The sequence below is a fragment of the Mastigoproctus giganteus genome, chromosome 9, assembly GCF_048544385.1.
Source record: "Mastigoproctus giganteus isolate SK-2022 chromosome 9, ASM4854438v1, whole genome shotgun sequence".
Taxonomy (NCBI): domain Eukaryota; kingdom Metazoa; phylum Arthropoda; class Arachnida; order Uropygi; family Thelyphonidae; genus Mastigoproctus; species Mastigoproctus giganteus.
In genome coordinates, this window is record NC_143583.1 from 117,614,011 (window position 1) to 117,638,467 (window position 24,457).

The 24,457-nt window shown below is 37.9% G+C and overlaps 1 protein-coding gene across 4 annotated transcripts in view; it reads right to left on the reverse strand.

Annotated features, from left to right (window-relative positions):
* LOC150080669 (mitochondrial import inner membrane translocase subunit TIM44) overlaps positions 1–24,457 on the reverse strand; it is a 198,339-nt gene that overhangs the window by 159,503 nt on the left and 14,379 nt on the right. For all 4 annotated transcript variants that reach the window (XR_016547431.1, XM_090381988.1, XM_090381989.1 and 1 more), the window contains exons 3-4: positions 7,171–7,248; positions 6,040–6,120 (exon numbers count right to left, since the gene is read on the reverse strand). Coding sequence is in view for 3 of the 4 variants with exons in the window: in XM_090381988.1 (XP_090238114.1) it covers positions 6,040–6,120; positions 7,171–7,248 (159 nt within the window). In the remaining variant the exon portion in view is untranslated. The remainder of the gene's footprint in view (positions 1–6,039; positions 6,121–7,170; positions 7,249–24,457) is intronic.

Genomic DNA, 24,457 nt, shown 5'->3' on the forward strand with positions numbered 1-24,457 from the left:
TATGGACAAATTCAATGGAAAAGTTTGTTGAGCTCAAGCAGTTGCTCTTGACATTTCAAAGACTTGTGATCATGTTTGACCTAAAGGTCTTCTAAATAAGCTTCCATCTTATGGTTTGCCAACTGATTTTTGTAATTAGTTATCCAGTTTTCTCTTTGACCACTCACTGCAGAGTGTGTAGATGGCTCTCTGTTTTTTGAACTTCACCACTAATACTGGTGTTCTCCAAGGTTCCGTTCTTTCCCCTACTCTTTTCCTCATGTATATTAATGACTTTCTTCCACTGACTGACTGACTAGAAATCCACATAGTTCTACTGATGATAGCACATTTCATTCCACCTTCCAATTTGAGAAATCTTGCCCTGCATAAACAGCTGCAACTTCTCAAATACCCACTACTAATTCCTTAAATGCTGATCTTCAGGTAATTCTTCAGTGGGGCAAAGATAACTTAGTTAATTTCAATCCTTCTAAACTCAGTCCTATCTTATATCTCACAAAAAGGATTCTTCTGCTCCTGTGCTTATCTTTGATGACACTCAGATTTGTAGACAAGATCACATATCTTCCATTAGGGATTACCCTGACTTCTAATCTCTCTCTCTCTCTCTCTCTCTCTCTCTCTCTCTCTCTCTCTCCTCTCTCTCTCTAAGAATGGCAGTTAGGTTAATTAATGACCCCTCTCTTACAAAGTGTCCCCCACTCTCTTTCTCATTGATGTTTTTTTTCTGTTGCATGTTTTTTCTATAGATACTTCCATGCTTCCATGGGCACAATTCTTCTGGATTATTGAAGAAGTTCTACAATTTCTGCCTCTCTCTTCCAAATCAGTCCGAACATGTGTTGTAACCAGTCAGTATTCTTTTACTGTCCAACTTCAAACCCACAAAATCAGCCTTTCTTCTTCTTCCTCGTTTATTACTTCAACTTCTGTTTTCTGAAACAACCTCCCTTCACACCATATTTTCTGAAAATTACAATGTACAGAAATTCAAGTCTAGTTTCAACAAGTATCTTCTTTCAATTTCTCCACCTTCAACTCATGCATGGTACTAAGTACTCTAGGTTCTATCTTTTGTTCGGGGTTTTCAGAAAAAAAAATATATATATACATATATATATTACAAGAGACACTAACATAAAAAAAAGTTATTTTAGCTGGTCCAGACAATGAAGCCTATGACTACACTGTGGGCACTACTATGGAAACTAGCCCCATCAGTATCAACACATCAATGTTCCAAATTATGCAGAACTGGTTTGTGAACAACGATACTGAAAATTTGTGCTGGATGGCTCAGCATCCAGACCTCAATCCTCAAACACCTGTGTGAAGAACTGGAGCACCAGATTAGGCTACAGCCAAAATAGCCTTATTCCAAGGCAGGTTCTGGCAGCTACTTTGCAGGAGGAATGGAGGGAAATTCCACAGATGCCAGGAGGCATATTCCAAGAGTTTATAGAAAGTAGGTTCAGAAGGGTTGAGACTACATGTAGACCAAAGGTGGCCCTAATGTGTATCAGATTTTTGAATTAGCTGCCCCTGTGTGTCCAAATACTTTGTCATTTGGAATATCTACTGCACATTATTTGAACATTGAGATAAGTGGCTGTTGCTCTGCCTGCCATCCTAAACATATACAGCAATACCTTGCACAGTGCAGCTTCAATCAGTATGGGATTCACTATAGTGTGGTTTACAATCTGCGACTGCAATTGATTATCAATTAATTTCTTTCTTAGTCTACTTCATTACTATTTGTATTTATTATTTTTCTAACTAATCATGCATAATTATTTCTAATATAAAAAAATCTTTATGATACCCATGTATCATTATTTTTCCCATTGAAACTATTCCCCATTTAATGCTGTCAGTGCGGTAGTTTTTTTTTCCAACGCATTAACCGCACTGTGCAAAGTATTCCTGTATATGCAGTCTTGTTTGAGTCATTTTAGAGGTGATAAGTTATTTATGCAAATTAATTATGTGAAATAATTTATTGGTAAAGCATGCACTCCTTGCAAGTATTTTTGTTTACATCTTTGAGTGGGGGAGAATGACAGTGTTTTCTAATCAGACAGTTGATACTACTGCTATGGTAATATAAAACAAACAGTATGGTAAGATACTGTTTGTTTTATATTTAAATTATTATAATAAAACAACAGATATATACCTAATATTTATTGCAGAAATATTATATGCATAAAGCCAAATTTTCATGAACTTAATGGTTTTATAAACATGGAAATAGAAGATAATAATAGCTTCATGTTTATGTTTTATTTTTCTCAAGCAGAATTAATAATAATTTTGTCCAGTTGAAAATAAAAAATATAAAAAAAAATGCTAAATTTTTACATTTTTCATTAAAACAATAAATTGAATTTTTTAAATAAGTTATAGAAATAAAAAGAAAATTTGGACAAGGTACCACTGTTTTTGCTAAGATAAAAGATTCCCATCTCCAAATAGGCCTACAAGGCTGGGACAATTCATATTGAACAATTAGACTTTACACCAGCCAGTATTCAAATAAACAAATTTCAATCCTGCAACTAAAACACTTTATTTACAATAAAATAAAATGAAATAAAATAAAATATATAGTAGTCTAAAACTGATGTGATTTAATTTACAATAAAATAAAAAAAAAAATATATATATATAAAATAAAATATGATGATAAAAGCGATAAAAACAGTTAATAAAATACTGTAACAACTGTAGCTTTCGGAGACAGCGGTCTCCTTTCTCAACAGCATATTTCTACTGTGTGGCACATCCTTAAATAGCAAATCCACGGCACTTGTCACATGGTTCCTCAGGAATATGGCAAAACAAGAACAACGGTTTCAAAGAGAGGATGTAAGCATACACCCTTATCTCCATTAATGGAATTGCTAGCTGCCCCAATACGTAAACTCTCAAGCCATTTACGGTCCCAGAACCCCTATGCGTGATCCGTGATGACAGCATCCTCCGGGGAGATTTGATGTTGCTTCTCCCAGAAGTGTTCTGCCACGGCAGACTTCCCATAGTTTGCAGTCGTCGCCCCTTCTCACTTACATAACACACCCCACAATCCGGGCATTTAATTTCGTATACCACCCCACTGTTGGCTTCTTTTGTTATGGGGTCTTTGACACAAGATATCACTGTGTACAACCTCCGTTCCGGGAGTTGCACACAGCGTATCTGGCACCCCCGAATTATTCGTGCAATGTGGTCTGAAAGGCCCGGATAGTAGGGAATGTATGCAGTGCTCACAGGGGCGAACGGCTCAGTATAGGTAGACTTCGCATTTCTTGAGGTCTGCCGTGACACGAATAATTTCGTTATCTCTGTCCTCGGAGGTGCTACAGTGGGACCACACCCTATCTACTAAAGCCTTGACAACACTACCCTTGGTTTGGCTGGCTTGTGCTGAGGTATAATGAGTATATTAACCTCGGCACATGGGCTTTCTAAACACCTTGGTCTTGAGCCTACAACCATCCCTAATAACCAACACGTCAAGGAATGGTAGGGTTCCCTCTGCTTCCACCTCCGAAGTAAATTTAATAAAAGGGGAGAAGCTATTAAGTACATCAAGTATCTGATCCTCCCTCCCCTTTTGTATAACGGTGAACGTGTCATCAACAATCTTTTCCATTTATGCATGGGAAATTCCAAACCCTTAAAAATTCTAACTTCCAACTCTTCCATAGCTGTGCAATGGACCTGCTTATACATGACATCTTGGAAAACCATGGTGGTACTGAATAAACAAAACTCCACACCCTCACAAATATCATTAATACTAAGAGGAGACCTAGTACTTATCATAACATCCTTTTCTAATGCCACTCTAGAGTCAAATTCGGAGTCCAATGTGTTAGAATGGCATTAGAAAAGGATGTTATGTTAAGTACTAGGTCTCCTCTTAGTGTTAATGATATTTGTGAGGGTGTGGAGTTTTGTTTATCCAGTACCACCATGGTTTTCCAAGGTGTCATGTATAAGCAGGTCCATGGCACAGCCATGGGTCCCCCATTAGTGCCATAGTGGCTAACTTAGCTATGGAAGAGTTGGAAGTTAGAATTTTTGAGGGTTTGGAATTTCCCATGCATAAATGGAAAAGATTTGTTGATGACACATTCACTATTATACAAAAGGGGAGGGAGGATCAGATACTTGATGTACTTAATAGCTTCTCCCCTTTTATTAAATTTACTTTGGAGGTGGAAGCAGAGGGAACCCTACCATTCCTTGACGTGTTGGTTATAAGGGATGGTTGTAGGCTCAAGACCAAGGTGTTTAGAAAGCCCATGTGCCGAGGTCAATATACTCATTATACCTCGGCACAAGCCAGCCAACACAAGGGTAGTGTTATCAAGGCTTTAGTAGATAGGGTGTGGTCCCACTGTAGCACCTCCGAGGACAGAGATAACAAAATTATTCGTGTCACGGCAGACCTCAAGAAATGCGGCTACCCCCAGAGGGTGTTCGACAGAATTATTAGAGGAGCGGAGTCCACCCGTACCGAGCCGTTCGCCCATGTGAGCACTGCATACATTCCCTACTATCCGGGCCTTTCAGACCACATTGCACGAATAATTCGGGGGTGCCAGATACGCTGTGTGCAACTCCCGGAACGGAGGTTGTACACAGTGATATCTTGTGTCAAAGACCCCATAACGAAAGAAGCCAACAGTGGGGTGGTATACGAAATTAAATGCCCGGATTGTGGGGTTTGTTATGTAGGTGAAATGGGGCGACGACTGAAAGACCATCTGGGGGAGCATATGAATGCAATAAAGTCCGCAAACTATGGGAAGTCTGCCGTGGCAGAACACTTCTGGGAGAAGGAACATCAAATCTCCCCGGAGGATGCTGTCATCATGGATCATGCACAGGGATTCTGGGACCGTAAATGGCTTGAGAGTTTACATATTGGGGCAGCTAGCAATTCCATTAATGGAGACAAGGGCGTACGCTTACATCCCCTCTTTGAAACCGTTGTTCTTGGGCGAGATGAATGGTTTCAGCTAGTGCGCTCCCGAGCCATTTCCGGTTCCGGTGCATAAATGGGAAATTCCAGCCATATTCCTGAGGAACCATGTGAAGAGCGCCGTGGATCTGCTATTTAAGGATGTGCCACACAGTAGAAATATGCTGTTGAGAAAGGAGACCGCTGTCTCCGAAAGCTATAGTTGTTACGACATTTTATTAACTGTTTTTATCGCTTTTATCATCATATTTTATTTTATATATATATTTTTTTATTTTATTGTAAATTAAATCACATCAGTTTTAGACTACTATATATTTTATTTTATTGTAAATAAAGTGTTTTAGTTGCAGGATTGAAATTTGTTTATTTGAATACCGGCTGGTGTAAAGTCTAATTGTTCAATATAAAAGATTCCTGTTGTGTTAATGGGGGACATTTTTAAAATGCAATTAGTTTTCTCTTAATTGGAAATGTGAAATGAATCATTTATGGAAAACTTATTAAAAAAGAGTTTGTTCCAGATTTGCTATCTTGAAATATATGTGAAGATTAAAAAAAAAAAAAAAACCCTAACAATTACTGTCAACATGGAGGGGGCACTCCAATATGGCATGAAGTGCAGACTATCATTCTACAATAATATTAATCACCCTATACTAAATTAAACTTCTTTACTTAATATTCAACCCATAACCAATTGTAACTGGAGTTACAGGAAATTGTAAGTTTCAGGGTCATCTCATTTTTTTCCCTTTTCCATTTATTCTGTCTCTCCATGATCGATAGTGGCATCCAGAAATAAAAACCTACATTCACAGCAAAATGACTAAACCATGTTACTCTGCAGATGCACACTTTCAGGTGCAAGTCCACCAAAAGATTGAGCTTCTTGAGGGAAACCATACCAACTAGTACAGGTATTGGTGCAGAAGAAAAGTGGATTTATGTATTTTTTTCCCCTTATGTATTATATAGTAAACCATATAAACATATTAATAAAAAAAAAGTTCAGGTTTTTGTTAAAAAAAAGTACTAACCTCCTTTATTTTGTCTTTAAGGGATCCAAGTTGTTCTCGAAGATGCTGGGATCCTTTGGAAGTTTCTGCTTCAATTGTTTGCTGAGGAAGGAAAAAAAAAATTAGTATTAAAAAAAAGTGCTAAAGGAACATTACAGATATCGAATTTCTGCAATGCACTACTGAAAATAAGTACAGTAGCAGCTCATAACGCTAGCAACATATGAGACTTAACCCTTGGCCATGTTTTAAAAATCTAATTCTACTGTGCCACTAGGATATGTATGCAAAGTGCCAAAGCAATTAAAGGCTACGAGGCATCAATATATTATGTCTGTAATTGTGTGTGTATTCTTCAGTTGGTTTGCTGGATGGAAAACCAAAGTTTCCAGGATAAAAAATTGTGCAACTCTCACTAGAAATCAATTAAACTTGGCCATGTTGTGAAAAAAGGTTTAAAAATTCCTTGCATCATGAACAGAATTCAAACTCAGGACTTTTTCAATCAGTGTGAGAGGATGGTGATTATAACCACAGTGCTACCTGTGAGGGCTGCTCCAGTAGCAGTCAGCATGGATCACATAAACTACTGTAGAAAGATTATGCAAAGTTCCAACAGAGTACTGAAGCAATATGGTCTCTATAGCAATTAGGGCATGGCTCTTCTTTTAGAGCATGTTGCTGAGCATCATATTCAAATTCTTAAGTTAAAAAGAGGAAGAAAAAGAAAAAAGAAATTGTTTAAAATACATTAGAAGAAAACTTTGTTTTAAAGCAGCACATCATTCAGTGTATCAAATTCAGGCTATGATATAAATCGATAGTTTGTTGATAAGAAATTCTTCCATGATGTCTCTCATTGCCTGCTCCTAATAATGACCAACGGTTTATCATAATAGGCACAGGTTTTTGATACATTTGATGAACCATATCTTGTAGTAGATGCTTTTTGTAAATCTGCATTCAACCCTCTTGGTAAGAGATCGTGTAAACTATACTGTTTTGGTCATATATTGATCTGTTGTTATTGTGGCCTGGAGCATACATAAATCTTTTAGAAATAATAATTTGCTGATGCCAGTTAAAAATTTAAAGAATATTAGAAATATTACTTTGCAATATAAATTAATATTAAATACAGTTAAGACTCACATATTTTTGACGTGCTTTTTTCAATGCATCTAATTCCTCCAGTTTCTGTGTTTCTTCTCTAAACTTCTTCAGAGATTCCTTAAGAGTAAAAAAATATAAAAGCACATAAGATTTTAATAGAGAGAACACTGTATTGCTATTTTATTAAAATACTGAGGATAAAATAAGTTTTCAAATTAAGCCAGAACGCATTGGAATATCAATCCAGTTAATAAGTTTTTTCTTTTTAAATTAAGATTAAAGTATTCAGTTGTTAAACTTGCAAAAATATGTTAATCAAAATATTAAGGTGGTAATGTCAATCACTAGTTGGAGCAAAATCATAATGTGGCATCCAAATATCAGAAGTAATGAGAACAGGCATATAATATATTAAATCTTGTTTAAAATGGCATATGATATACAATATGAGATGCCAAGCTTTCAGGTAGTTTAAATCTATTAAGTTCAAAGTTAAAAAGTTCACACTACTAAAGATATATTACCATCATACTAGTAATGCAAATTCATCATCATGTACACTCTTATATTATTAAGCATATCAAAATGAGTTACCCAACTCTTAATTTTCAGATAAATAGCCCTTCACCATAAACAGAAGATACTATTTAATTGAAGATTAAAAGTGAATTGTTTGTTGTTTGTTATTTGGTTTTTAGGAGCATTAGCAACTCAGGCTATATTGCTCTGGGGATGTGCGGTGGTCATTCCCTGACCTTTCCGCATCCTCCGTATTTGGTGGTCACGGGCTCAAACCCTGGTCTAATCAAGAAGTGTGTGCTACGCACTGCTGCTCCTGCCCACCTGGCTACGGAGGCACCTAGGTAGGTGTACCTAATAAAGTGGCAGCACAGTGTATATAGTAATGACAGTTGTTACTGGAAATAATATAGATGATTTGTTTGCTTTTTTTTTTTTTTTTTTTTACCTATAAAATTTGTTTACAAATTTGTAAAATTGTATAAAAAAAGGTAATAGCAGTGATGCAAATGGCATGACGGTGAATTAGTTCAAGCCACTGGCAGGCACCAGCCCTGAATAAAGCATGGCCTGAACACCATAATTCAATTTAGACCATACTGGTGCACAGTACAAATGAAGTAAAGTGTGCTGGTTGTCCTTTCAATTGGTAGAGAAGCACTTTCAGAGGGAGAATATTTCTGATTACACTTCATGAGAGAATGGACAATGTTAATGCCTCTCATGCATTTTGCACACAACTTGCAAATATGCTTGAGAAAGGTCAACTTCCTATGAATATAACCTTCAGGAATTGAACTTCAAATTTAACTGGGATAATATTTCCATCTAGCTGGAGACAGAAGTGGAAACAGATACTCTTTTGTGAAGAAAACCTAAATCCATTGACCAATTCTTACTCAATGTGATAGTTTATAGCTTTCTGCAACTATCTTTCAATTACTCTCATATTGCATGACTAAAAAGAGATGCCAAAGTCATCAACACAGAGCAGTGAAATCACTGATGGGAAGATGATCTGTGATGGACTTTATTTGGATAGTATGAAGTGTGACATTTACAACTGATACTTGGGAAACCCCCTCCTTTTGATTGAAAGAGTGAAAAAGGAAAGATATGACATGAAATTTCTGGTCTGATAAAAAAAAGTAACTTATCAGCAAGTGCATTAAAATTTGTAAGGTACTCAAGCAGTCAGTATATAATATAAACCTACAATACTGTACGGTTTAAATAAAAGTTCAATTGGATATATTTCTGCTGTAAATATACTATATTCAAGAGAAATCTAATGTGACATGGTGCTGTCGTCGAAAACTACTGCAGATCCTATGGAAAAATTCACTCTGAGTAAAAATCCACTTTTCATAAAATTCATACTTTGAATTTTTATAAAAAAGGAGATGTCCCCAAGATTAAAATCTCCAGGCCATATCAAATGTTTTCTTGAAATTTAAAATACTAATATTAAGTGTTCTAACTTCATAAAGGCATCATGAATATATGTTTCAAGTCAGACTTGATGGTTCACACTGAGTCTGCCCCTCTGAAAGCAAGTGCTTTGACAAACAGTTCATTTTCTTCCTAGTACCATAATAATTGAGCACTATCATTCCAGCACTTAACACAAACAGCTAGTCAAAGTTATGAGCCTTTAAATGCTTGGAATCTGTGAATCTTTTACCAGCTTCAGAAATGCTAAGACAAATGCTAAGATTAAGAACATTTCCCTGCAACTTTCTATGCATAGGTAGATTTACTGCTAGCACCTGGCTTTACTACTTTTCTCACTTTCAGATATGAAGACAAGGAAAGTGGTAAAGACAAGTTCTCTGCTGCTGGCATGTTCGAGAGTATTGTAGGGTGTTCTCCCTGATCCAATCAGATTTTGCAGTTGAAAACAACTTGTTCTCATGATCTTCGGCACCATACTGAACATAGGCCAGACCACCATGACAAGCCATATTTCTAACAGCTTTCACAATATAATTCGAGTTGAATTGTTTTTAAGATGGAACACAGAAAGTTAATATCAGGTGCATTTCATTCTTAAAAAAAAAAACAAAAAAAAAAACAAAAAAAAACCAGCAGGCTTTGCTTCATCCTTGTAATGAAGATGTGAGTTTGGTATTAGCATTAGTAGAGGCAGATAATGCAAGAAAGCAAACTTATACAGCATCAGCCATAAAAAAAAAAAAACCCTTCCCATTTCACTCCAAAAGTTTTTCTAGTTCAGCCTTGAATTTATTTAAGCTATCAACTTCCACGATGACAGATTGAGTTTGTTTCAGCAATGAACCACCTACTGGCTAAAGGCAAATTTCCACACATCTGTTCTGCAACTGTCTTTCCTCAATTTGAATTTATAACCCCTCAGGTGCAGAATATGAGCAAGAGGAACAATGCCATCAGCATTGAGCTTGCTCAAACCATTCAAGGCTTAATACACCTCAATCAGATCACCTCACAGGTGCCTAGTCCCCAGACTCTGCAATTTGCAGAACTTAAGCCCTTCTTCATAAGAGTAACCCTATGTTCCACTCAATAATCTTGTTGCCCTTCCCTATACATATTTCCTAAAATGATGCCTCCAGACCTGTATCAGTACTCAAGGTGAGACTTGACCATTGCCTTATACAATGGGAATATGTAGATAACCTACCTCCTTATCCCTGTTAGGAAAATTCCTGTATATCATTGAAAAGACACCATGAGCTACTCTTGCAGATTGTCAGCACTGCTCAGAAACTTCATATCTGCCTGCACAATCATCTGCAGGTCTTTTTCATTCTCCATTATCCTGAGTGCAGTACTACACAGTTGGTATGTTACTCTGGGATTACTGCTACCCCTATACAGTACTTTGCATTTGTCAATGTTAATCTTCAGTTGCCACCTCTCAGGCAATCTGCTCAACTTTTCCAGATCCTGTAGCAGTAGCATACCATCCTTTCTGTCTGTCATACCAACCCTACCAACTGTCATATCGTCTGCAAACTTGGACATTAAGTCTGATATACCTTCATCAATATCACTGATAAATACAGAAAACAACGAGCCCTGGATGATACCACTAATAATATTAGTCCACAAAGAGCAGTGTCCACTGATTACCACTATCTTCTCCCACCCAACTATCCCGTTATCGATAGCAGCAACTTGCCCTTAATGTCATACTGCTCAAACTTGTACAGTAGTTTTCCATATGCAACAGTATCAAAAGCTTTCCTAAAATCCAAGTATGTGATATCAAAATTAATTTTAGCATCCAGGTCTCTTGTGACCACATCAAAATAGCTAATAAAATTGATCAGACAAGACTTTCCCTTAATAAACCCATATTGTGTCTGAACTATAACTGCAGTCTTGTCTAGATGATCCAGCAATGCTTCTTTAACCATTTACGCCATTATTTTCCCCGGAACAGAAGTTAGTTACAGGTCTGTAATTACTCGTGTCACCTTTTGATCCCCCTTTGGGAATTTGGGATACATTTGCACATCTCCAGTCTGTGGGGACCTCCCCTGAGTTCAGGAATGCCCTGATAATCATGGCTAAGGGCCTGCTTACTTCCTTTGCTGCCTCCTTTAATATAGCTGAATTGATCCCATCCACCCCTCTTGCCTTTCTTATTTTTAACTTCAACCATTTCTCCCCCACTTTGCTCTCAGTCATTACAAAATCATTTAACTCCCTGCTAAAGTTTGGTATGCTTCTGGCCTACACTTCCCTACAGACTTCCTCATGTGCGAATGTAGTTGCAAATTACTTATTCACTTTGTCAACTACCTGAGCAGAATCATCAACAACTGAATCATCGATATAAATTTGACCAATCTGACTGATCCCCTTCCATCTAGAGTTTACATAAGTAACTCTTGACTGTTTTTCTTTGCATCCTTTGCCAAAGATTTCTCATAGTCTGCCTTTGTTTGCGTAACCTCCATTGTGACTTAATTACAGACTTTCTTATATCTATCATATGCATCTGTACCTCCTGATAATTTATATGAACCCTATGCATTTCTCTTCTCTGCCACGAGCCACATTAGTTCATCTGACATCCATTTAAGCCTAAACCCTGAACAGTATTTCTTAGTTGGTATGAAAAGCCTAGTAGCTCGCAAGATTAATTCCTTGAATGCTTCCCATTTAGATTTTGCTGCTGGTAACATCATCAGTTGGTCCCACTGTATTGAATTTAAAAACTGTCAGAGACCACTGTAGTCACCTTTACAAAAGCAAAAAACCTTCCCTTTACCCATGATGGTAGCTACATCTTTGAGTAAATCTCACATCAGTACACTGCGATCAGTGCAACCTAGTGGTTCCATTATTTGCATATTCTTAATGCATAAATAATCACTGCTGATAATCAGATCAAGGGTATTAATCCCTCTGGTTGCCTCTCGAACATGCTGGTGTTGAAAACAATCATCCAATAAATCCACAAAAGTCTTGCTAGTGTGCGAGTGACCAACACACAGATTCCAATCTATATCTGGGAAGTTAAAATCTCCCATTATAAGACAATCTGATTTACTGGCACACTCTCTTTCTCTGGACAGTTGTTCGTCGTACTCATCAGTCATTAGGCCTATTATCATCATCCATTTTCAATCCACTGCAGGATGAAAGCCTCTCCAGCAACTTGCCAGTTCCTTCTGTATTGTGCAATGGCCATCCATTTACTACCCACAAACTCATGAATTTCATCTGTCCATCTCCATCGTTGTCTTCCAGGTTTTCTTCTGGCTCCTCTTGGGTACCATTCTGTTATTTTCTTAGTCCATCTGTCATGATGTCTTCGAGCTATGTGTCCTGCCAAAGACCATTTTTTTAGTTTTGATAAGAATGTCCTTTACTTGAGTTTGTTGCCTAATCCTTGTGTTTCTCTTCTTATCTAACAGTCTGATTCCCAATATAATTCGTTCCATTCTTCGCTGTGTCACTCTCACCTTCTCTTCCATTCTTTTGGTGAGTGCCCAAATTTCACTTCCATAAGTCTGGTGGGGAGTATACACTGGTTCATTATTTAACATTTCAGACAAATTGGGATATTGCTCCTCACTATGTGACTATATTTCCTGAATGCTATCCATCCAAAATTTATTCTTCTCTTGACTTCAGCTATTTATTATTATTACAGCTATTGACTGGTCCCATATAAGTATATGACTCCACCTTTTCAATTACTCTCCTTCAATCATTATATCCCTTTTTGTGGCATACTTGTTCATCATTAATTTTGTTTTAGCCATATTCATCTTTAGTCCAAAATCCTTACTAACTCTGCATAACTCATTTTAAGATTTTCCTCTTAATTCTTTGGGATTATGGCTTATGACCACAATGTCATCTGAAAATCGTAAATGGTTTAGGTACTCTCCATTCACACTGGCTCCTTTCTGCGACCAGTCTAATCTTCTGAAAGCTTCCTCAAGGGCAGCAGTAAACAACTTCGGGGATATTGTGTCTCCTTGTTGAACTCCTTTCTCAATTTTAAATTTCCTACCATCTTTGTCTAATAAAGGAGGTAGCATTCTCATATATTTTCTTCAAAATCATAATATATGGAGTATCTATGGCTTGTCTTTCCAGTGCCTGAAACATTGCCTTATGCTGTATAGGGTCAAATGCCTTTTTATAATCCACAAATGCCAGGCATAATGGTGTTTTATATTCATTTGCTTTCTCCATTAGTTGTGATATTACATGAAGGTGATCCATATTTGAGAATTCTGTCCTAAAGCCAGCTTGCTCTTTCGGTTGATTCTCATCAAGTATTCTTTCTAATCTGTTAGCAATGACCTCTGTGAACAACTTGAAGATATAGGATAACAAGCTAATTGGTCTATAATTTCCAATTTCTGATTTATCTCCTTTCTTATGCAGCAAAACTATGATTGCATTATTCCAATCCTTAGGCATCACTTTTTCTAATGCATTTTGTGAAGAGTCTTGTCAGTTTTTGTGTCATGTCTCTTCCTTCCCATTTTAACAACTCTACAGTAACTTTATCTTCCCCCGAGGCTTTGTGATTCTTCATTTTCTTCAACGCATGTTCTACCTCATCACGAAGGATATCGGGTATATTGTATATGTTACTAATTTACGATCCATCTTCCCCACTGCTGGCATCATTCCCTCGCTCCTGAGTAGTAGTCTTGACACCCTTCGTGATGTACTTTTGAATTCCAAAAGTACATGCACTGTCCACCCATGTCAACTGGATGCACTTCCTTAAATTTTGTTTCTTAACTAACAGCATGACCCCTCCTCCCTTTCTATCTTGTCTATCCTTTCTGTACACATTGTATTCCACAAATTCCAATTCTGCATTTTTTTTATATCTGTGTGACGTCACGTCTGATATCCCAAAAATATTTGCCTTTGATGTCTTGACCAGCACCTCAAATTCATCCAATTTATTTACTGAACTCCTAGTATTGGTGTACATGCAAGTAAACATGCACCTGTTCTTATTCTTAGCTATCTTAACACAGTTCACATATTTACTTGTTCTGCAATGACCCCCCAGCAGTCTCTGAAATCCCCAGTACCTTGTTCTGGCTGCTGCTCATTCCAATAAAAGCAATGCAAGCAATCAGTTTCACTTCTGGCTGCAGCTTCCTTACCCACCTAACACTGCCTTGTAGCACCCACCATATTTTGGCTATGAAGATGTAGTTGACAGAATACCATAAATTTTGTTTGAAACACCTGAAATTGTTAGCATTAGTAGAGGCATATGATGCAAGAAAGCAAGCGTATGCAGCATCAGCCAAAAAAAAAAAAACCCCACTTCCACTTCACCCCTCTGTTCGTTCAAAATACCTGTCCAGCTTAGCCTTAAATTTATTTAGGATATCAACTTCCACAACAAGGGATGGAAGTCTGTTCCACCAACCAACTACCCGCTGGCTAAAGGCAAATTTCCACACGTCTATCCTACATCTGTCTTTCCTCAATTTGAATTTATGCCCTCTCAGGTGATTATTCTGAGCAAGAGGAAGAATTCCATCAGCATTGAGTATGCTCAAACCATTCAAGGCTTTATACACCTCTATCAGATCACCTCGCTGGTGCCTAGTCTCCAGACACTGTAATTTGCAAAACTTAAGCCTTTCTTCGTAATAGTACCCCTTTGTTACATTCACTAATCTTGTTGCCCTTCTCTGTACTCGTTCCAGCAGCTCTACATCCTTCTTGAAATGAGGCCTCCAGACCTGTATACAGTACTCAAGGTGTGGCCTGACCATTGCCTTATACAAGGGAATAATCACCTCCTTATCCCTGCTAGAAAAATTCCTGTATATCATTGACAAGACACCATGAGCTACTCTTGCAGCCCGTCTGCACTGTTCAGAGAACTTTATATCTGCCTGCACAATTACCCCCAGGTCCTTTTCATTCTCTACCACTGTCAGTGTAGTACCACAGAGTTGATACATTGTTCTGGGGTTGCTGTTTCCCATATGTAGTACTTTACATTTGTCAATGTTAAACTTCATTTGCCACCTCTCAGCCCATCTGCTCAACCTTTCCAGATCCTGTTGCAGCAGCATAGTGTCAGTAGTGTCCTTGACAACCCTGCCAACCTTTGTATCATCTGCAAACTTGGATATTAAGCTTAATATACCATCATCAATATCATTTATAAATACAGAAAACAATAATGGACCCAACACTGAACCTTGAGGGACTCCACTAATAACATTAGCCCGCAATGAGCAGTGTCCATTGATTACCACTCTGTCTTCTCCCCCTCAACCACCCCTTTACCCATAGCAGCAATTTGCCTCCAATGCCACACTGCTCCAATTTGTGCAGCAGTCTTCCATGTGCAACAGTATCAAAAGCCTTTCTAAGATACAAGTACATAATATAAAAGTTATTCCCTGCATCCAGTTCTTTTGTGACTGCATCATAGTATCCAATCAAATTTGTCAGGGAAGACTTCCCCTTAACAAAACCATGCTGTGTCCGAGCTATAACTGAAGTCTTGTCTAGATGATCCTGCAGTGCTTCTTTAACCAGTGCCTCCATTAATTTTCCTGGAACAGAAGTTAAACTCACAGGTCTATAATTACTTGTGTCGGCCTTTGATCCTACTTTGTGAATTGGGGTCACATTTGCACATCTGCAGTCTGTGGGTACCACCCCTGAGTCCAAGGAAGCTCTCATAATTATGGCTAAGGGTTTGCTTACTTCCTTTGCTGCCTCCTTTAATATAACTGGATAGATCCATTCCACCCCAGGTGCCTTTCTTGTGTTTATCTTCAACAATTTCTCCTCCACTTTACTCTCAGTTATTACAAGATTCTTTAGCTTACTGCCAGAGTTGAATACACCTCTGGCATTCCCCTCGCTGAATAGAATAACTCCCCATGTGTGAATGTCAATGAAAATATTCATTTAGTTTGTTAGCTACCTGAGCAGGATCATCAAAAGTTGACCCATCAATATCAAGTGGACCAATCTGATTCATCCCCTTCCTTCTAGAGTTTACATAAGTAAAGAACTCTTTGCTGTTTTTCTTTGCATCCCTTGCCGAAGATTTCTCATAATCTGCCTTTGCCTGCCTAACCTCCTTTGTAACTTGGTTACATATCAACTTGTATCTATCACAGGTTTCTGTGTCACGTGTTAATTTATATGTATCCCATGCATTTTTCTTCTCTGTTATATGTCTCATTAGTTCATCTGACATCCATTTAAGCCTAAACCTTGAACAATATTTCTTAGTTGGTATGTAAAGCCCAGTAGCTTCCAAGGTAAGTTCTTTGAATGCTTCCCATTTTGAATTTGCTGTTGGTAACATCTTCAGTTGGTCCCGCTGTATAGAATTTAAATACTGTCGCAGACCATCGTAGTCGCCTTTACGAAAGCAATAACCCTTCCCTTTACTCCTGATGGAAGTTACCTCTTTGAGTACGTCCCACTTCAGCACACTGTGATCACTGCCACCTAGTGGTTCCTTTATCTGCGGATTCTTAATGCATGAAGAATCACTACTGATAATCAAATCAAGAGTATTACTCCCTCTACTTGCCTCCCGTACATGCTGATGTAGAAAACAATCATCCAATAAATCCAATAATCATCCAATTATTTCTTGAGGTGTTTGTTCTAAACTAAAAATATAGAGTTTTATTTATTAATAAAGCACATTGATTATTCTCTAAAGCTGTGTTTTAGAGAATAATCAGTGAAAACCTGAAGTGACTCCCATAGTTGTGGATATAAGACACCGTTCCTTTTACAACTAACCAATTATCAGTTCATAAGAGTTCTCTAAGGAATATATAGGTATTCATCTAGGTGGGAACTGAGGACATAAAAATGATCTGAGGACTGGTTACGAAACGCAAATTCAAAATGATCCCAAAGAACTAGTTGTTGTTGGTGACTCTATTGTCAGGGAAAAGGGGAACATATTGTGCAAAAAGGATAGGTGGAACAGGACCAGGGTATGTCTGCCAGGGGCAAAGGTTGCTGTCGTTGTAGAGCAGATATCATCTTTTAAGGGCACAAAGGGTGATATTGTTGTACATGTTGGCACTAATGATATTAAGAGTAGGAGACCGGCGGAATTACTTATCAAAAGTACAGGTCAATGTTGAAAGGAAGCCGTGAGTTAGGGTTGAATTTGAAAGTGTCTGCAATTCTGCTCAGACACGATAGGAGGGAGTATATTATAAGAGCCTTGTCGATCAATTCGGCCTTGGAGAGATTGTGCAAGGCTCAAGGGGTAGACCTTTTCTCAGCCTGGCCTGTGCTTATTAACAGGAGAAACTGCTTCTACAGGGATGGGATACACTTAAATAGAGGGTGCAAGAATATTTGCTGATGCTATTGAAACAGAGTTAGATGAGTAGGAAAACTGCTAGCTTGATAGGTTTACATGGACTAATAGATTAACAGTAGCCGCTGGCAGAGGTGAAAGTGATTCTTGCACACCCTGGAAAGCAAGGCAATGGGGATTTCCAGGACTGCTGGGAGTCACAATGGAACAAGTAAATCCATGGGCTGTGTTAAGGTAACTAAGAGCAAACAGGTGCATGTATACGTGCACCAATGCTAGGAGTATAGTTAATAAATTTTATCAGCTTGAAGTACTAGTCAAAGGCAGATACTGTTGGATTATCAGACACGTGGTGTCACACAGATATAAGAAGTGCAGAATTGGAATTTGGGAAGTACAATGTGTACAGGAAGGATAGACAGGACAAGAAGGGAGGAGGGGTTATGCTGTTAGTTCAGAAACACAGAAAATCTAAGTAAGTGCATCCAACTGATGTTGATGGACAATGCAATGTTGAGTCTGTTTGGTATGACATAAGCACTGGGAAAGGAAAAATGAGAGTAGGTGTGTGTTATAGGCCTAATGAATCTGATGAGTATAATGAGCAATCAATTGTGCAGAGAAATAGAGTGGGCCAGTAAATCAGAGTGTCTTATAATGGGGGATTTCTCAGAGATTAACTGGAATTTGTGGGTTGGTCACTCACTCACTAGCAAGGTTTCTGTGGATTTATTGGATGATTGTTTTCTACAGCAGCATGTTCGAGAGGCATCTAGAGGGAGTAATACTCTTCATCTGATTTTCAGTAGTGATTCTTCATGCATTAAGAATCTATAGATAAAGGAACCACTAGGTGGCAGTGATCAGTGCGCTGAAGTGCGATTTACTCAGAGAAGTAACTACCATCAGAGGTAAATGGAAGGGTTTTTGCTTTCGTAAAGGTGACAACGTGGTCTGAGACAGTATTTAAATTCTATACAGTGGGACCAACTGATGATGTTACCAACAGCAAATTCAAAATGGGAAGCATTCAAAGAACTTATCTTGGAAACTACTAGGCTTTACATACCAACTAAGAAATATTGTTCAAGGTTTAGGCTAAATGGATGTCAGATGAACTAATGAGACATATGATAGAGAAGAAAAATGCATGGGATACATAGGAATTAACAGGTGACACGGAAGCCTTTGATAGATATAAACTGGTCTGTAACCAAGTCACAAATTAGGTTAGGCAGATTATGAGAAATCTTTGGCAAAGGATGCAAAGAAAAACAGTAAAGAGTTCTTTACTTATGTAAGCTCTAGAAGGAAGGGGATGAATCAGATTGGTCCACTTGATATCGATAGTTCTGCACAGGTAGCTAACAAACTGATTGAATATTTTGCATCTACATTCACACATGAGGAGTTATTCAGGGAAGGGAATTTCAGAGGTGTATTAAATTCTGGCAGTAAGCTAGATAATCTTGTAATAACTGAGAGTAAATTTGAGGAGAAATTGTTGAAGATAAACATAAGAAAGGCACCTCGGGGGATTCTATCAAGTTATATAAAAGGAGGCAGCAAAGGAAGTAATCAAACTCTTAGCCATAATTATGAGAGTTTCCTTAGACTCAGGGGAGGTACCCATGGACCAGAGATGTGCAAATATGACCCCAATGCACAAAGGAGGATCGAGGGGGGAGACAGGTAATTACAGACCTGTAAGTTTAACTTCTGTTCCATGGAAATTAATGGAGGCACTGCTTAAAGAAACATTGCAAGAACATCTAGACAAGACTTCAGTTACAGCTCGGACATGGGTTTGTTAAGGGGAAGTCTTGTCTGACTAATTTGATTGGATACTATGATGTAGTCACAAGGAACTGGATGCAAAGAATAATTTTGATATCATATATTTGGATCTTAGAAAGGCTTTTTATACTGTTGCACGTGGAAGACTGCTGCACAAATTGGAGTAGTGTGGCATTGGAGGCAAATTGCTGCTATGGATAAAGGGATGGTTGAGTGGGAGAAGACAGAGAGTAGTAATCAATGGACACTGCTCTTCGTGGACTAATGTTATCAGTGGATTCCTCCCAGGGTTCAGTGTTGGGTCCATTGTTGTTTTCTGTATTCATCAATGACATTGATGATGGTATATCAGGCTTAATGTCCAAGTTTGCAGATGATACAAAGGTCGGCAGAGTTGTTAATGACACTAATGACAGTAAGCTGCTGCAACAGGATCTAGAAAAGTTCAGCAGATGGGCTGAGAGGTGGCAAATGAAGTTTAACATTGACAAAAATAAAGTACTACATATGGGAAGCAGTAATCCCCAGAGTAACGTATCAACTCTGTCGTACTACACTGACAGTGGTAGAGAATAAAAAAGACCTGGGGGATAATTGTGCAGCCAGATATGAAGTTTTCTGAGCAGTGCAGACAGCCTGCAAGAGTAGCTCATGGTGTTTTGTCAATGATATACAGGAATTTTTCTAAGAGGGATAAGGAGGTGATTATCTCCTTGTATAAGGCAATAGTCAGGCCACACCTTCAGTACTGTAAACAGAGAAGGGCAACAAGATTAGTGAATGGAACAAAGTTGCTCTTACGAAGAAAGGCTTAAGCTTTGCAAATTACAGTGTCTGGAGACTAGGCACCTGCGGGGTGATCTGATTGAGGTGTATAAAGCCTTGAATGGTTTGAGCATGCTCAATGTTGATGGGATCCTTCCTCCTACTCAGAATAATCGCCTGAGAGGGCATAAATTCAAATTGAGGAAAGACAGTTGTAGGATAGATGTGTGGAAGTTTGCCTTTAGCCAGCGGGTGGTTGATTTCTGGAACAAACTTCCATCTGTCGTTATAGAAGTTGATAGCTTAAACAGATTCAAGGTAGAACTAGACAAACATTTGGAGTGGGTGGATGGGTGAAATGAGAAGGGTCTGTGTTTTTTTTTTTTAGCTGATGCTATATAAGGCTTGCTTTCTTGTATCATGTGCTAATGCTAATAAGATCATACTATTAAAGTGCTGTGATATAGGTTATCTCCAACCCTCTTCCGATATAACAGGTTGGAGCATATAAGAGCCTTGATGATTAGATTTGAGGGGCTCTAATTGGTTTTTCAGGATAAGTTTCTCAGCATGTGCCACCCTAGTTGGAAAAAAGGAATTTGTTTGGTGAAGATAGAAGTGACTTGAACAAAGGAAGTTGAAAGTACTAAAGGATTAAATGTTGAAGAAAAACTGTTAAATGGGAGCAGAAAGTCAGACGACTCTCCAGAACTCTCAAACCTCTCCATTTAGCTTGCACTTTTATTGTAAACCTCAAAGTACCTATGCATGTGACCTTCAATTACCATATGCCCAGAATGAGGCAATGAAATAGGCACTAAAATCAAAAATACAGTGCCTATTTCATTGCCTCATTCTGGGCATATGGTAATTGAAGGTCACATGCATAGGTACTTTGAGGTTTACAATAAAAGTGCAAGCTAAATGGAGAGGTTTGAGAGTTCTGGAGAGTCGTCTGACTTTCTGCTCCCATTTAACAGTTTTTCTTCAACATTTAATCCTTTAGTACTTTCAACTTCCTTTGTTGGGAAGCAGTAATCCCCAGATTTTTCCATATATGGCACAGGCAGATGCACCAATCAAAAACTGATGTGTCCACGTGTGTTTCAATTTCTTAATTTTATTTTGGTTATTAATGTTTGCTGAACTATCAGTTATATTTTGCTAAACTGTTGAATTATCATATTATGTGATTTTCCATAATCATAATTTGGCTAGTACACAGTGGATGGCTCTACTTTCACCAAGAACATCATATACTTTTAATAGAAAAAGCTAGGTACTATTTCAGTGCAGGTTATTAATTAATTGAAATAGTTCTTTAAAACAATGTTGCCATGCATTAAGTTTCACTGTCAACTGCTTGGAGATGCTGTAGTCCCTTCAGTGACAGCACTAGCTCTGGTCCTTTAGAAATCATTACAATTACACAAGTTAAGCTAAAATAACTAACATTTTTTTAATCAAATAACAGCAACCAGTAGATGAACTTTTTATTCATTAAAAAGAGAAACACTACTATGACACCAATTTCGGAACCATTCAGCTCCAGACAGAAAGCAAATTGCCTCAATTAGCAATCTTATATTGAAGCAGTGAACAAAGGTATCAAATCTAAATGAGCAGCTAAGCAGTGAATGGAAAAAACTTCCAGCTCGAAATGTATCTTTTATTATACATAAAATAAAAACACCATTAGTAGGTTATGCAAAACTAATGCAACGATTTAATAAACAAGCTGGATATTAGCATTAGTAGAGGCATACAATGCAAGAAAGCAAGCTTATGTAGTATCAGCCAAAAAAAAAAAAAAAAAAAAAAACCCTCCCATTTCATCCCTCCATTCGTTCCAAATGCCTGTCCAGCTCAACCTTAAATTTATTTAGGCTATTAGCTTCCACAACAAAAGATGGAAGCCTGTTGCACCAATCAACTACCCACTGGCTAAAGGTAAATTTCCACACATCTATTCTACAACTATCTTTCCTCAATTTGAAACTGTACCCCCTCAGGTTTTTAGTCTGAGCAAGATGAAGAATCCCATCGGCATTCAGCGTGCTCAACCCATTCAAGGCCTTATACACCTCAATCAGATCACCTCACAGGTGCTTACTCTCCAGGCACTGCAATTTGCAGAACTTAAGCCTTTCTTGGTAAGAGCACCCCTTTGTTGCCCCTCATCAATCTTGTTGCCCTTCTTTGTACTCGTTCTAGCAACTCTACATCCTTCCTAAAATGAGGCCTCCAGACCTGTACACAGTCCTCCAGTGGCCTGACCATTGCCTTATATAACGGGATTATCACCTCCCTGTCCCTGCTAGCAAAATTCCTATATATCATTGACAAGACTCCATGACCTGCCCTGGCAGCCCGTCTGCACTGTTCAGTGAACTTCATATTTGGCTGCACAATTATCCCCAAGTCTTTTTCACTTTCCACTTCCCTGAGTGCAGTACCACCCAGTTGGTACGTTTCTCTTCGGTTATTGCTACCCATATACAGTACTTTGCATTTGTCAATGTTAAACTCCAGTTGCCACTTCTCAGCCCATTTTCCCAACTTACCTAGATCCAGTTGGAGTAGCATACTGTCATTACTGTCGTTAACAACCCTGCCAACCTTTGTATCATCTGTAAACTTGGACATTAAACCTGATATACCTTCATCAATATCATTGATAAATATGCAAAACAACAATGGGCCCAATATCGAACCTTGGGGAACTCCACTAATACCATTTGCCGCGAGGAACAGTGTCCATTGATTACCACTCTCTGTTGTCTCCCATTCAACCATCCCTTTATCCATTGTTTCGGGATTGATGGCATACCTCTCCAATTTGTATAGCAGTCTTCCATGTGCAACAGTATCAAAAGCTTTCCTGAAATCCAAGTATATGATATCAAAATTATTTCTGGCATTCAGTTTCTTTGTGACAACATCATAGTAACCAATCAAATTGGTCAGACATTATTTAGATTAAATTTATTATTATTATTTATATATATATTTAATTATATAGTATCAGTGTAAATACACCATAGTTAACCCATATATTTGAACTACGTATGTAGCGTAGAAGGCATCGTTTTAATTGTATCTCATAATGTGGTTGCCTTCACAACGAGATAGCTACTATTGCATTACTTCAAATAAATAACGCTTCTCTAGTAGAGAAGACTACTGTTATTTATTTTCAGTGGTACCACCACCCAGACGATCATTTCGAAGCTGTGCAGCTTCATCATCAGTGGGCAGGCAGGTACCCAGGTAATACAAGCCATCACAGTTGCAAAGTTATATCCACATTATGAGAGATGTCAAAAGGGTGTGGTGGTAATGTATTTGGAAAATTAAATCCCCAGGGCATAATCCTTATGGGTTTTGATAATTAACTATATAGTATCGGTGTAAATACACCATAGTTAACCAATACATTTGAACTACGTATGTAGCGTAGAGGGCATCGTTTTAATTGTATTTCATAATGTGGTTGCCTTCACAATTAAAACTATAGCCTCTACGCTACATACGTAGTTCAAATATATGGGCTAACTATGGTGTATTTACACCGATACTATATAGTTAATTATTAAAACCCATAAGGATTATGCCCTGTGTATTTAATTTTCCAAATACATTACCACCACACTCTTTTGACATCTCTCATAATGTGGATATAACTTCGCAACTGTGATGGCTTGTTGTATTACCTGGGTACCTGCCTGCCCACTGATGAAGCCGCACAGCTTCGAAACGATCGTCTGGGTGGTGGTACCACTGAAAATAAATAACATTAGTCTTCTCTACTAGAGAAGCGTTATTTATTTGAAGTAATGCAATAGTAGCTATCTCGTTGTGAAGGCAACCACATTATGAGATACAATTAAAATGATGTCCTCCATGCCACATACGTAGTTCAAATATATGGGTTAACTATGGTGTATTTACACCGATACTATATAGTTAATTATCAAAATCCAAAAGGATTATGCCCTGTGCATTTAATTTTCCAAATATATTTAATATATATATAAATATATATATTTAATATATATATATAAATATATATATTTAATATATATATAAATATATATTTATTATATATTATTTATATCTATATATTTATTATATATTATTATTGTCGCTCTTATATTATTTCTCCCTGATTTGGGGGTTCCACTCCGTGACGGGTACTGCTACCAAGTACACAGGGTTGTTGTAATGTCTGGTGTTACTGTCGGTCAAGGAAATCTCTGACTATCCCACAGGTGTTCAGGATTGTGACTGTCTGGGGTTCCTTGTAGGTGTTCTCTGGGAGACCTATTGCTGCTAGGCTGCTATGTAGAGTCTTTGGTACCATACTGGTGGTTGACACGATGATTGATACTTCTTGCATATGCCACATCTCCTTGATCTCATGTCTCAGGTTCGTGT